This window comes from Eurytemora carolleeae, unplaced genomic scaffold, assembly GCF_000591075.1.
Source record: "Eurytemora carolleeae unplaced genomic scaffold, Eaff_2.0 scaffold507, whole genome shotgun sequence".
Lineage (NCBI taxonomy): Eukaryota > Metazoa > Arthropoda > Copepoda > Calanoida > Temoridae > Eurytemora > Eurytemora carolleeae.
The window spans coordinates 1-15,524 of record NW_019396911.1 but is presented as its reverse complement, the minus strand read 5'-3'; the positions used below and the strand labels follow the sequence as shown (position 1 = coordinate 15,524).

General features: G+C 32.5%; 2 protein-coding genes across 4 annotated transcripts in view; both read right to left on the bottom strand.

Annotated features, from left to right (window-relative positions):
- The window catches only part of LOC111710010 (hyccin-like), a 19,004-nt gene extending 9,323 nt beyond the window's left edge, over nucleotides 1–9,681 (bottom strand). For all 3 annotated transcript variants that reach the window (XR_002766978.1, XM_023484006.1, XM_023484007.1), the window contains exons 1-10: nucleotides 9,524–9,681; nucleotides 8,416–8,477; nucleotides 8,122–8,195; nucleotides 7,602–7,683; nucleotides 7,142–7,220; nucleotides 6,325–6,424; nucleotides 5,211–5,284; nucleotides 4,391–4,460; nucleotides 2,492–2,595; nucleotides 2,177–2,269 (exon numbers count right to left, since the gene is read on the bottom strand). Coding sequence is in view for 2 of the 3 variants with exons in the window: in XM_023484006.1 (XP_023339774.1) it covers nucleotides 2,177–2,269; nucleotides 2,492–2,595; nucleotides 4,391–4,460; nucleotides 5,211–5,284; nucleotides 6,325–6,424; nucleotides 7,142–7,220; nucleotides 7,602–7,683; nucleotides 8,122–8,195; nucleotides 8,416–8,477; nucleotides 9,524–9,661 (876 nt within the window). In the remaining variant the exon portion in view is untranslated. The remainder of the gene's footprint in view (nucleotides 1–2,176; nucleotides 2,270–2,491; nucleotides 2,596–4,390; nucleotides 4,461–5,210; nucleotides 5,285–6,324; nucleotides 6,425–7,141; nucleotides 7,221–7,601; nucleotides 7,684–8,121; nucleotides 8,196–8,415; nucleotides 8,478–9,523) is intronic.
- On the bottom strand, nucleotides 9,675–13,776 carry LOC111710011 (C-factor; the record flags this gene model as incomplete). Its single annotated transcript, XM_023484008.1, is given in 6 exon segments — nucleotides 9,675–9,946; nucleotides 10,163–10,253; nucleotides 11,095–11,175; nucleotides 12,630–12,700; nucleotides 13,208–13,300; nucleotides 13,672–13,776. Coding segments are annotated over 6 exon segments (527 nt in total), but the record flags the coding sequence as incomplete, so codon positions are not given.
- Nucleotides 13,777–15,524: the final 1,748 nt, after the last annotated feature.

Below are 15,524 nucleotides of genomic sequence, written 5' to 3'. Positions count from 1 at the left end.
CCAAAAAATTGGAAGATTTGAACCAAAAATGAAGGCAAGGCCCCCCCCCCCCTACATCAAATGTGCCAACTCCACCATCCCCTTTCTCCAAACGTTTAGCTCTTAGGTTTCTGTTACACTTGCATTGATTTTCAATAAGTCTCTTCAAGCTGGTGAAGTTCCAGTTGATTGGAGGTGTGGCAACATTACTCCAATATTTAAAAAGGGCTTAAAATCTAATCCAGGAAATTACAGGCCAGTATCCTTGGCAACAATCACATGAAAGCTTTTGGAGTCAAACATTACAGATTAAGTATCCCAACACTTACATGATAATTGTTACAGCTAACGGAATGGATTCATGAAAAAAAGATCTTGCCTTACTAATCTGCTAGAGTTTTTTGAGAGGGTCACCAAGAAATTTAAAGCAAGAAACGACATGGATATTGTATATTTAAATTTGGGAAAGCTTTTGATAAAACTTTGAGAACTGAACTCATAAATAAACTGAAATCCTATGGAATCCAAGGTGACATCTTGAATTGGATATGTAGTTGGCTTACAAATAGAAAGCAACAAGTTGTTTTAAATGACGAATTTTTAGAAAGGGAGTGTACTAGAACCTCATTTTCTTTACAAAGGACATTTATATTAGTGCCTTGAAAATAAGTATTCACAGATAATACCAAGCAGGGTCAAGCTATGAACACAGACGCTGACAAGAAGTAGTCCCAAACTGCTTGAGCTCACTCTGCACTTGGCAGATAATGGGAGAATGAAATTCAATGAGTTGAAATGCAAAATTCTCCATATTGGTAAAAAAATCCCAGGTCATAAGTGTTTTATGAATGGTGTCAAACTAACTGAATCAGATGAACAGAAAAATCTTGGTGTTTTCAATTAATCCTTAAAACTAGCAAGCCAATGCTCTGAAGCTGCCAGAAAGGCGAAAATATCATCCTAGGTTCCATCTCCCTATCAGAGATCATTATGTTTTTGTAAGTCTCTACAAAACCTATGCGTGACCCCACTTAGAATTTTTTTACAGCAGCTTGGTCACCTTAGAGAGAGACTGACTCAAATTGTTAAGAAATTGTTCAGAAAAGAGCTGTTCGAATAATATCAGGACTTCCTGGAAAATAATATGAGGAGAAGCTGAATGAGCTGAATTAGCTTTCACTTGAAGAAAGAGATGAGGGGGCCGACATGATTTAGGCATTTATGGGTTTAGTGATGTCAACCCTGCAGCCTGGTTTAGAAAGATCAACTAAAACAGAATGACAAGAATGGCTAATGACCTGTTGAACGTGGAAATACAAAACTACAGAACCAGTATCAGGGACAATCTCTTCACCTTACAAGAAAATGGAACTCTATCCCTTAAAAGTAAAACAGTCAACTACTGTAAATATCTTCAAATGAAACTATAATAGATTCAGACAGCATCCGTGAGATGCTGATGCATGATTACCAGTCTCAAAGTCTATCAGAACCATATTCAACAAGTCTTCTAAGTCATCCTTGTTTTAACTCTACATAGGTTCCTGAGATTATTCAACAATAAACAATAAACAATAAACAATAAACAATAAACAATACTAACAGTACACTTCATGTCTTATTGTATACAACTGAACATGTGTATACCTGAAGAAGAGCTCTACTGACTTACAGTTTACGACAAGGGTTCTTGTGTACAATTGTACATGTGTATACATGAAGAAGAGCTTTACTAACTAATGGTACACTTCAAGGCTTATTAGTACAACTGTACATCTGTAAACCTGAAGAAGATTGCTAGTAACTAAAAGTACAATACAAGGGTCCTTGTATGCAAATGTACATGTGTAAAACAAGAACAGAGTTCTAATAACTAACAGTACACTACAAAGTTCCTTGTATGCAAATGTACATGTGTAAACCAAGAACAGAGTTCTAATAACTAACAGTACACTACAAGGTTCCTTTTGTACAACTGTACATGTGTATACCTGAAGAAGAGCTTTACTAACTAATGGTACACTTCAAGGCTTATTAGTACAACTGTACATGTGTATACCTGAAGAAGAGGGCTACTAACTAAAAGTACAATACAAGGGTCCTTGTATGCAAATGTACTTGTGTAAACCAAGAACAGATTTCTTCTAACTAACAGTACACTACAAGGTTCCTTTTGTACAACTGTACATTTGTATACCTGGAGAAGAGCTCTACTAACTAACAGTACACTATCCATGGAAGAATGCCGCGCTCTGAACTCAATATCTCGGATAAGATGCATCCCTACACCCTAAAAAAAAATCACAGTAAAAAAAAAACTATATTTGTCCGTTTATTTGCTTTGTAAAAAAATCAAAATATTATCATTATCTGTTAGGAACCAAGATTCCTAAATTTGCTTTGATTTCTTCAAAATTAAGAAGGGGAAAAAAAAAATAGAAAATGCCTACTGAATGTTTATCAGCAAAGTGAATAAAAGTTAAGATAATAAACTCAAGAGTAAAATACTTACAAAACACTGGTTAAAGATTGCCCAGTGCCCGATCTGTAATATTTCTAGAAGAAGTGCTGACGAGAGATGAAGACGATTTGGCAAAACACGCGGTGACCGCATACCTAATAAATATCGCAAATGTTAAAAACGCCATGAATGACCTACGATTTGGTAGAGGGAAAGTTTAGTTTGTGTCCGGTAAAAACTGGAAAATTAATTTGTGTAAATTTTGTCAATTTATGTTTTTCTTAGCAACCATTATGTTCGAGTATAAAACCTTTTCCAACACATTGTCTAAGATCAAAAAGAACAAATTAAAACTCACAAAAAAAGGATGGTTTTGTTTAAAATTATAAGTACAGCAATAGATTGCCATCCGACATCAATACAGAAAAAACTTTTCTGCCTTTAAAATTAGACTAAAAACTAAATATTTAATATAATAATTATATAGTTTTATCTAATTAACTAGCTGTGATATGCACTATGATCATATTTTTCGTAAATATGTTTGTGAGACATAGTTGTTTATCTAATTAACTGTACTTAAGTCATATTTTTTTGGTAAATATTTTTGTGATACATTGTTATAAATCTAATTAACTGCACTGTGATCATATTTTTCATTATGGTCTGTTGTGATCCAAATGACATGAAAATAAATTAACTGACTGAAAACATAACTTCAAGTGATTGTTCATGCAAAGATGACAATGTCAGACACAAATAGGTACCCCTGAAACCTTTGTTTGTTTAAAGGGACTGTAAAAGAAAAATGATATAGGGTATATGCTGAAACTTAAGCATTTTAGGAGTTGATGGAGATCTTTAAGAGTTCTATCTGCTGTTCCTGTCATGAGAAACTGATGTAAAACTGTGTCAAAATGATGCTAAAACTCATGAATGTGAGATTTAGGTAAAGTTTTAAACAAATCATATTCAGCAAATACTCAACCAATCTGAAAACGACAATATCCCAAAGGAACCTGAAAAATTCAGGTTGGCTCCCTTTCTAATGTGAATCTAATAATTTTCCATTTTTAATGGATATAATTGATACGACTGTATCACGTCACCAGAACTTCAATCAATGGCAGTGCAGTATCATTGTCACATTTTTCGATCTGTATCACGTGACAATGATACTGCACTGCCAGAGACAGAAACATCAGATAGAACTTATATGTCTTGATCAACTCTTAAAATACTCAGGTTTTAGCCTATACCCCTTTTATTTTTCCTTTACAGTCCCTTTAATAATTTATTATTTAGTGTAAAGTGCTGAAAGGGGGGGGGGCACAAAAAGTATTACTCTTTGGAAAATTTAAACAGAATTCATATTGACTGCAGAAATGAATTCCTATAAATTAACATACAACATGCAAATCTTTGCTAAGTTGGCCCATAAGGTAACAGCTGGCAACTAACGTGCCCATCAGAATGCTCCAATATTTAATTGAAATGAATTTCTTGTGCCCAATTACCTGTAAAAAGACATACAACTCGAAAAGTATGTGGTTAGATGACCCGAAACGTAATTGCTGGCTGCTATTGCGCCAAGCAATGTGCTCGGATTTTTGTAAAACTGAATTTTCCAGTAACAATTCATAATTTTGAGCTCACATTAAAAAAATTAGTGTTTTAAGACAATTCTAAGTTATGCTTAAACACTGTTTAAATTTTCCAGAGAGTAAAACGTTTTGAGCCCCCCCCCCCCCTTTCCCTGCAGTAGCAATGCACAAGTCACTTTTGTAGGGAAACCACGATTGAAAAAATTTCGGTTTCAAAATTATAAACATTGATATCAAATTCATACATGATCAAAAAAAAACTTTAAAAGATATCGTTATAAATCGGGCATAGCCATCTCTGCATGGAGGTCACGCCCCTTTAAAACTAATTGTAAAACATTCATACCTGAATCTGAGCCGTAGGAGAGGTTTCTTCTGTGTCCTTTCTTAGTTCCAAAATTGAACCCCCGAGTTATCTGAAACAAATTAAAATTTGAACATAAGTTTGACAGTATTTAGATTATTCTTCCAACCAAATCTAAAATAATATTATACAATAATTAAAATAATAAAAGTGATAAAAGTAATTAAAGTAATAATAATCATTTAAAACTACTTTATAGTGAAGTTAAGGGATTTTACTTTCCTTCCTAATCGAGGGAACCCGCGGTTAAGTCAAATTTTTAATTTCCCAAAAAAGTAGTTGTCCACAATTTTAGCATCTTTTGAGATGAAAATGCGCGATGTTATTTTACATAACTATCCCAAGGGACGTTAAGTAACTTAACCTCCCTCTGTTGGGTAAATCATATGTCGGTAATGTTGGTCAAAGGCGGTAAAAGTATCAAAGTTATCATAAAAGTAATAAAAGTAATAAAAGTAATAAAAGTAATAAAAGTAATAAAAGTAACAACAACAACGACAATGACAACAATGACAACAACTACAACAATGACAACAACGACCAAAATGACCAAAATGACGACAACAACGCCCACAATGACAACAACGACCACAATGACAACGACAACAATGACAACAACAACAACAAGGACAATGACAACAATGACAACAATAACAACAATGACAACAACAACAACAACAGCAACAACAGTAACAATAGCAAGCAACAACATTAGCAAGCAGTAGTAGCAAGCAGTAGCAGCAGCAACAGCAGCAACAACAACAATAATACTAAACTATAATAATAAATAATAATAAATTACCATTCTCGAGCACAGCTTACAAGTATATTCTCCGGATATCCGCTGTATATCCGGTAATCTACCAGTATATACACCTAATAAAAAGTATACATTTAATATATACACTAGCTTATTTTACACATATCAACTGTATTATGTATATCCGCTAATCTACCAGTATACACACCAAATAACAAATATATATACAATATATATTCACTGATAGCGAATGAGACAAATACACAGGATGGCAGACGTCCCATCCCCCCCCCCTTTATGTATTCCTACTCGAAATAAAAACTGGAAAATGTGTAGAGCAGTTGACTCAAGCAAAATATGAAAGCAATAAAAGGGGAGATGGTAGTGACCTTGCTCCTCTCAAACCCCCCCCCCCTAGTGCCTTCAAGAATTCAGAATAGTCAGGGTTCGGAAAAATAGTTCTTTCTCTTGCAATTTGGCTAGCTGCAGGGACATCCAAAAAATTAATTTCTTTTATTTTCAAAATTAGCCGAAGTATGATTGAGGATGGACGAGGTATGGATGATCAAGAAGAAAGAATGAAAAACAATAAATATAGAAGTCTCAAAATGTTTCCATCTGATATCATATATAAAATCTAATTAAACTAAATTATTAAACTTAAAAAATACAATATATAAACAATATCTATACAAGTATATTATACATACATCCGCTGTATATCTGGTAATCTACCAGCATATACACCTAATAACAATTATAAATACAATATATACACAAGTATATTCTTCATGTTTCTGATGTATTTCTGGTAATCTGGCAGTAAATACACCTAATAACAAATATATATATATCATATAATATATATACAAGTATATTCTACATATGTTTGTAGCTAGGGTAAACACCTAGTAATTAAAAAAGCTTTTTTTTCTTTTTGAGGGGGGGGGGGTAGAGACAAAATAATTTAAAAGATTAAAAATGGGAGGAAATTTATAAATTGCAGGGGTTAGTAGGGTAGTATTTGCAACTTTTAAATAGAATATTCATAAAAATGATAATTAGGCATATTTATACGATCAACTAAAGAACATACAAACTAAATAAAATATGATTAACATTTTTATTTCTAATTTTTTTAATGATGAAAACTTACTGAAAAGAAAAGCAATAACTGGCATTTTGTTCATGGAGTTGAAGGATTTTATCTGCATTGGTGGAATCCTCTTTACAGTTATACCAGGACCTCGCTCCATCTATATTCAGATTAGTTAGAGAGGTTAACACTTTATACCAGGACCTCGCTCCATCTAGTATTCAGATTAGTTAGAGAGGTTAACACTTTATACCAGGACCTCACTCCAACTAATATTCAGATTAGTTAGAGAGGTTAACACTTTATACCAGGACCTCGCTCCATCTAGTATTCAGATTAGTTAGAGAGGTGAATACTTTATACTAGGACCTCGCTCCATCTATATTCAGATTAGTTAGAGAGGTTAACACTTTATACCAGGACCTCACTCCATCTAATATTCAGATTAGTTGAACCCGTATTTTATATGTTTAGTATTAGAACAGACTACTGTGTATTTCAAGGAGTATGGAAATATACTTTTGTTGCCATTTTTTACATCTTTCATTTTTCGGGATTGATTTGAACTCTTGTAATTTGCTAAACTGTCTGATGTAGAAACGCCTCGTACATGTATTTAGACTATGTCATTAAATACACTATAAAAAAGAGAAAAAACGCAAAACCAAAAAAATCGATTTTCATTATTTAACGTAACTTAGTAAAAGATCAGTGACAAAACATGTATTTAATCATGATATCAGGCGGAACAGGTCAATTCCCGCTCCATGGTATTCAATACTTCTTTGTGTTTTCTAATTTATTTACTAGGTCTTTAAAAATATGAAAAAGGATTTAAATAAATCCCCTAAGCTGGAGTTGGTATAGAAGATCTCACCTCTGACAATGAGCTCTGTCTTGACTCAAGGATTTGGTTGGATTCATGATAAATAGAATTCTGGTTTAAACTCGGGATCCTAAATAAGTAAGTACGTGTAAGTAAGTAAGTAGGTAGGTAAATAAGTTGGTAAGTTAGTAAGTTGGTAAGTAAGTAAGTAAGTAAGTAAGTAAGTAAGTAAGTAAGTAAGTAAGTAAGTAAGTAAGTAAGTAAGTAAGTAAGTAAGTAAGTAAGTAAGTAAGTGAGTAAGTAAGTAAGTAAGTAAATATCATTGGGAAAATGTTATAAAACATGTAAATTTTTAAAGTAAATTTCCAAACATTACAGTAATGGAGGGTGAGACAAGGGGGACTGTAAGGGGATCATGAGCATGGGGAGTAGGGAGAGGATAGGGGAAGGATGTAGATTGTAAGAAGGGGGGGGGGAGGTTCTGATAATTTCTGATGTCTAATAAACCGACCTGAATGAACTGGTATCAGCAGACTCAATATTATGAATCCCTATCAGCCAGGTTTCAATACATCCAAACTCATCCTTTTCTCCTTATATAGATAGATAGATGTAAGTTTATCATTAAAGTACATAATTTTACATAGATATAATCTTTAAACTAACACTATAATGACGGGATTTGACACGCCAACATTGGCCGTCTTTAATGGCAAACCCGGATGTTATTGTATGATATAATTTTTAAATCATACAATTGGAGGTGTTTCGTCCAATAGGTAGGGGAAAGTATTATTAAATATTGTATTGGTGTGGATCACCGTTTTGTATGTGTTTTAAAACAAACAATGTTTTTTGTGCTTTTCAGAGATTATAAACAATCTAAAAACTTCGACAAATGACAAAAATCTGTGTCAAGCCAATAGGCAAAGGATGTTTTATTTTTTTTTCTTGTTAATATAAGGCTCAATATGATATTAAGGGTTTCAACAAAAGCTTAGGGGGTCGGGTCGGGATTGTATATTGTTTACCGTAGTTTAGAAGATAGATAAAGGCAAGATGAGGAAGAAATTGAAGAGCAAAACTCTTGTACTCTGGATCTCGTCTGCAAAGATGAAACAAGACCATTTTACAACAAAATGTGGTGGTAATAAATTCTATGAAAGTATCTTTTATTGATAAGTAAAAATAAACTTTAAAAGATGGTGACGCGATACAAAGGTTTCTTTTAAGTTAGTTTTTAACGAGCCCTCCCCCCCTCTTTTAAATAGTTTGTTGCGCAAAAAAAGCCTAGAAATTAGCTAAAAAATGGTCAAGATTAGTGCCTGTAGATGCTAAATAGAAGATCACACAGCTGTCCTAGTACATCAGACCCTTTCCCACGCTCCTGAACAGTACAAATAAACAGTACAGGTGTACTTGGATATCATAAGGGTTTTTAGTGTACATTGCTCATTGGACACATTTCTTACAAACTTGTCTTAGAACTGAGATAAGAGAATTATAGAGATCTATTAAAGGCGATATTTTCCACAGCAAGGTCATTTAGGTCATTAGAAGGTCAAACACTTGATTCGTTGTTGCTACTGTATTCCTGGGGTTCCTAGCTTTCGTTTGATATGCATAAAGCCATAGTTAAAACATTTTCATTTTTGGAGGTCATTTTAGATTATTAGAGGTCATAGATGGTCAAACACTGGACTCGTTGCTGCTACTGTATTCCTGTGGTTCCTAGCTTTTGTTTGCATTAAGCCATAGTTAAAACATTTTCATTTTTGGAGGTCATTTAGGACATTAGAGGTTGTTAGAGGTTTTAGAAGGTCAAACACTGGTTTCGTTGATGCTACTGTATTCCTGGGGTTCCTAGCTTTTAATTGACATGCATAAAGCCATAGTTAAAACATTTTAATTTTTGGAGGTCATTTAGGTCATTAGAGGTCGTAAGAGGTCATTAGAAGGTCAAACACTGGATTTGTTGCTGCTACTGTATTCCTGGGGTTCCTAGCTTTCGATTGATATGCATAAAGCCATAGTTAAAACATTTTCTATTTGTGGAGGTCATTAGAGGTCATTAAATTCAATTTGATTTTATTTTAGGAATTTCGATCACTAATTAGGCGTGCATCCAAAAAATTGGAAGATTTGAACCAAAAATGAAGGCAGGCCCCCCCCCCTACATCAAATGTGCCACCTCCACCATCCCCTTTACTGAACAGTTGCCTCTAACTTTAATTTGCTAATCTCTTTATCAATGCAATCTGACGGTGTAAATCCTTAATATTCCGGACTTTGACTATTTGATCTGACAGAATTCATAGTTTGGAATATTAAAAGTTAACGAATATCAGGTTGCAAAAATACAAGAATTAGAAAATTAAGAGTTTGGGTTGAGTGATCAGTTCCTTTCCTACAAATTGTTATATAAGTTAATACCTCGAACCCCTGAAGTGAGTTAAAGACAACTTGTGCAAAGTTTGGATTGTTGACTAGAGTTGAAACAAAACTGTTGTGTTCAGACTCAGCAATAGTTTTATACTCCGTTAAAATCTCCACCAGCTCGTCTTCCACCATTTTGTGATTTGAATTCTGAAATATTATTTAAGATGAGGAAAATTATATTTTATCTTTTTAGACAATGAATACTCTATAGTGTACATTGTTCAGATAACACTTAAAAATGTACTGTGTGGTGTACACAATAAACTGTACAGTGTACAGTATTTCAAAATGGCGGCAGGTTTTGACCATGTTTTGACACTGTATTTTCTTATTACCACGGCAGTGGGTTTCCAATATTGTCATAGAAGTTTCCATTGTGTTCTTCAGGTTTAAATTCGTCTAGGAATGAAAGCACACCTTAAAAAAACATATCAGTATATCAATATTTTCTTTCGAGAATTGTATATTGCCTAGCTAAATAAGATAAGAGGTAATTACTGATTAATGATTTTATAGAAAGTTGAGAAGCCTATGTGTCTTTTGATCTATGGCTTAAAGAGTCTGTTTGTCTGTATGTCTGGCAGCCTGCCTGTCTGCTTGTCTAATGTCTATCTATCTATATGTCTGATATACCTTGAATAGATTGAGCTGCTGTGAGAGGGGCATTGTTTCCTCCCATATCTGTTTTAACCCAGCCTGGGTGTATACTTACAGCTGATATATTCTGCAAATAATATTTCTTTGTATTTTACGTCTTAGTATTTTATGTTTAAGAGTTTTTAGTTTCTTTTTTATTTAAAACTAAGTTTTCTTTTATTTATTTGTTTTAGATCACTCAGTTTTAGTATTCGTTTCTAGTTAAACAGTGAACACTCAGTGTCTTTGTATTTCATTGTTAAAGAAAAAATTTCTTTGTTGTTAAATCTTAGTTTTCTTTAATATTCTTTGTTTTATAACACACAGTTGTCTTTATATTCCTTTGTAATTGAACACTCAGTGTCTTAGAATTTCTTTATTGTAGAATACTTGTTGTATTCCTTGTGTGTTTAACACTTAATTTTCTTTGTATTCTTTTGTAGTAGAAAACACAGTTGTCTTTGTATTCCTTTGTAATTGAAGACACTCAGTGTCTTCGTATTTCTTAGTTATATGGACACACACATTATAATTCCATCCAATAAGATCCCAAATGTTGATTAATTGATATTAGGACTAGAGTTTAACCATGTTGTTATTGTAAACAATTAAAAGTATTATGCCAAGTTGTAGAAAAAAATTCATACTGCAGAATGTATAAGGCAAGAGAGTGTTATTTTTCTGTATATCATAATCTATTCCCATATTTATTACTGATATATACTTATTTTAACACCCCTAATGCAGTACACATTTCCGAAATGTAGTACATACAGTGTATTTTCATGCCCCTAAATGTACTTTCAACCCCGATCCCATTTGGGATCAGAAATGGAATTATGTGGACCCCTGTCATAAATATGAATGTTTACTGTAAAACTTCAAGATATTCTTCAAATTAATAATGATAATATTAATAATAATAATACCTGATGTTTAAGATCTATACTAAGAGATCTAGTAAGTGCATTTAATCCAGCTTTAGAACATCTATATGGATACAGACCGCCCTAATATTTTTTATACTTTAGCTTTTGTGTAATATATATATATATAATTAATTTATTATTCAATCACAAAAAAAAGATTTACATCCTCATATATACATATATAAAGTAGTAATCTCTGCCTGGGTGTTTGTATGTCCGATCATAACTTAGAACCCCTTGACCGATTTCCTAGTCTAAGCATATAAAGTAGTAAAAGTTATCTGTTTGTATTTGGGATAAAAACTTAAGAACCCCTTGACCGATCTGCATCAAATTTTGATTGTGTAGCTCGACAAAACAATGGAATTTATTTAGCTTGAGTACTTAAGCTGACTTGTGTTTTGAGAAGAAAGAACTTTTCTGTATTTTACCAGGAAGTACGCTAAAATATTCCAGAGCTGAAAACTTCTTAATGGTGGATATCAAGATCAATGCTTGATCCTCTATTTTTGCTAATCTGAAGACTAATTTAGTTTTCAGACTAATTTCTAGAGATTAGAAATGCGCTCTTAAACTTTTGAAAACCCGGTGTGGCGTTATTTCTGGGTAAACGTTAAATAATGGTAGTAGACTCTACGCAGCAAATTTTCCGCGGCATTCACGCACAATTCTGTGAAGTGTGAATGTAAACAGTAAATTAAGTGAAAGTATTTCTCATATTTGAGAATCAATCAAGTTTTGCTGTGCGACAGACAGTAAATATCAATTGTTTTAACATTAGGGATCGATATTACAGCTTAGTTTACGTAAGCTAATTGTTAAGATTCTGATACTTGCAACTGATGAGAGTTTAACGGATAGTTAATTACTTCTGTTCTCTCATTATATATCAGCATATAGTGTATATTTTAAGTGTATAAATATAATTTCTAATTTTGAAATTTCAGATAAAATACCAGATTTCTGCTGTGCGCATTGCCGTAAACTGCAAAAATATGCGCGGATGCCGCGGAAAATTTGCTGCGTAGAATCTACTACCATTATTTAACGTTAACCCAGAAATAACGCCACACCGGTTTTTAATTTTCCCGCATTTGTAGAGTCATATCAATTGGACTAATGATCGACTGAACTAACTGAACTGGAGTAATGTTTATTAATACTAATGTTCCAAAGGACTGGAGTAATGTTTATTAATACTAATGTTCCAAAGGACTAAAGTGCTTAAATGTGATAAAATAAGTTCATAATAACATGAACTTTATATTTGTTTATATGCCTCTAAAAGCGGCTTGTGACTTTAGTTCAATCGGATAATTAGTCCAATCGATATAGCATCGTATCTATATTTGTAATTGGACGTATCTTTATTACATGTAGTAGGAAGTGTGATATCCAACAAAAGTGGATTAAAAATAGAATTAAAATTTTCCACTGTGGATATTCAGATTAAGCAATCATGATTAAGGATATCCAATTCTAAAGTTTACAGCTCAGATCTATTAGATCTTAATTCTAAATATACAAAAATGAACCTGTTTTGTATTTTCTGCTATAGATCCTAGTATACTGGATATATTAACTACCAGAGAACCAGGTCCCTCCACTGAAAATATACTATGGGGTCTGTCCTAGTGAACGATTTTTGGACCCCCCCCCCTCCTATCAATTTTTTACATGACCATTTATTTTCCAGCAAATTTATTGATAATTCTACAGTGGTCAGCATATATATCAATACAGTGATGGATACCGAAATATATAATGGATAATTCTACAGTGGTCAGCATATATATCAATAGTCTTGGATACCGAAATATATAATGGATATTTCTACAGTGGTCAGCATATATATCAATACAGTGATGGATACCGGAATATATAATGGATATTTCTACAGTGGTCAGCATATATATCAATACAGTTATGGATACCGGAATATATAATGGATATTTCTGCAGTGATCAGCAAATATATCAATATAGTAACGGATACCGAAATATACAATGGAAATGCGCACTTTTAGTATTATTGAAAACTCCCACTTGCTAATAATGATAGAAATAATAAAATTGAAAATAATGATGAATAATATTAATGATGCTGATCTAACCTGGTTTAGCGAGAATATTTATTAAAGCTTTAGTAATAAAAAGAGGTGCAATCAGGTTTGTATGAAGGGTACGTTCCATTTGCTCCGGACTAACTAGAGAACATAAATATAGATTTTCGACAGAAAAATAACATCTTAAATATAGATAATAATTGATAAATAAAGTCTTAAATATAGATAAAGAAATAATCAGTATAACTAATTTACATTAATCTTTTATCTAGATATATTGTCAATATTATATTTTTAAATGGAGTGTTTGAGGCTAAATCTTTTTAAAAAATTTGAATTCGATTGCTGCTAAGAAATTGTGAAATTCCGATGCGAGAGACGCCTAGCGGCCAAATAATCGTCCTTTAAGTTCACGTGGAATAATGTAAAGAAGTAAATTAAAATGGGATCTACGCTCTTTGGTATTAAAGTTTGACATGATTTGTACAACTATTTAGTCGCGAGACAATTACCTAAGTTTATTCTGGTTGCTTTAGGTGATATTCCGGCATTATTAATGAGAATATCTAGTCTATCTGTTAAACAGCTGACAGTTCTACTGAACTCTGTTAAATTATCTGAATATATAAAATATAATTATTAATGAGAATATCTAGTCTATCTGTTAAACAGCTGACAGTTCTACTGAATTCTGTTAAATTATCTGAATATATAAAATATAATTATTAATGAGAATATCTAGTCTATCTGTTAAACTGCTGACAGTTCTACTGAACTCTGTTAAATTATCTGAATATATAAAATATAATTATTAATAAGAATATCTAGTGTATCTGTTAAACTGCTGACAGTTCTACTGAACTCTGTTAAATCATCTAAATATATAAAATATAATTATTAATAAGAATATCTAGTGTATCTGTTAAACTGACAGTTCTACTGAACTCTGTTAAATTATCTAAATATATAAAATATAATTATTAATGAGAATATCTAGTCTATCTGTTAAACTGCTGACAGTTCTACTGAACTCTGTTAACCCTATCCCTGCTGGGGTACTTGAAAACCAGGATACACTCCCTCTAAATCTCATGTTTGATATCCAAATATAACAAATGTTAAACTGCTAAACTACATTTTTTAAGTGAGATCATGGATATCTCATTCATTCTTGATCAGGCAAAGCGTTTAAGGCCGTTTATCGGACATGATTTTAAAATATGTTTACAGTCCCTTTAACGGTTAATCTAGGGATTTGTCCCCAATCATATGTTAAAAAGGAAAGAAAATGTAACGTTCTTAATCAGGTTACATCTAAGCAAGTGTTACGAGATGACCAACTTTTATTAAATATTTTAATGAAGTTGGAGCCGACGATCTGATATAGCTTTATAGACACAAGATATCAAAATTGAGCTCTAAAAATTTTAAGCTTTATGACTGATCTCAAAGTTTTCCAATAAATTCGTTTGAATCTTTAGCGATAAGTGTTTTATGGAATTCGGGAATTGAAAATATTTCAACAGAATGATTATTAAAAATATAAAGAAAAAATTATAACAAATAAAAAAATACAAGACTAAATAAAGAAAAATCTCCACAAATGGAACACCCTTGTATACCTGAATCAATAAATAAGAACACTATAGAAAATGTATGAAAAATCTCCACAAATGGAACACCCTTGTATACCTGAATCAATAAATAAGAACACTATAGAAAATGTATGAAAAATATCCACAAATGGAACACCCTTGTATACCTGAATCAATAAATAAGAACACTATAGAAAATGTATGAAAAATTTCCACAAATGGAACACCCTTGTATACCTGAATCAATAAATAAGAACACTATAGAAAATGTATGAAAAATATCCACAAATGGAACACCCTTGTATACCTGAATCAATAAATAAGAAAACTATAGAAAATGTATGAAAAATTGAGAACAAATTCTCTTCATGACAATATTTAGGTTTTTTAACGTATTTTTAAAGGAAGGGGGGGGGGTACAGGTAAAGATGGGCAGGTAGTTAAGCTGAGAGTGCAGTATTTTAGAATAACACATCAGTGCTGAAAACTTTAGAATGAGATATCCTTAATCCCAATTACTTAATCTGAGTATCCAATGGACAAACTTTTGATTTTCTTCTTAAACCGTTCTTTCTTGGATAAAGTAGAGAAAAATCAAAAACCGGTTTTTAAAATTAGGGAGTCTCTCCCGTTCCTATGTATAATCTTAAATGGGCATGGGGTCTACCTTGGCGGAGGTGGGGGATAGATAAAACTCCTAAGAATGCGCGAATACCGGATAATATTTCTTTAATTCTCTCTCTCTATGACAGCTTGTTTCTATAGATAGT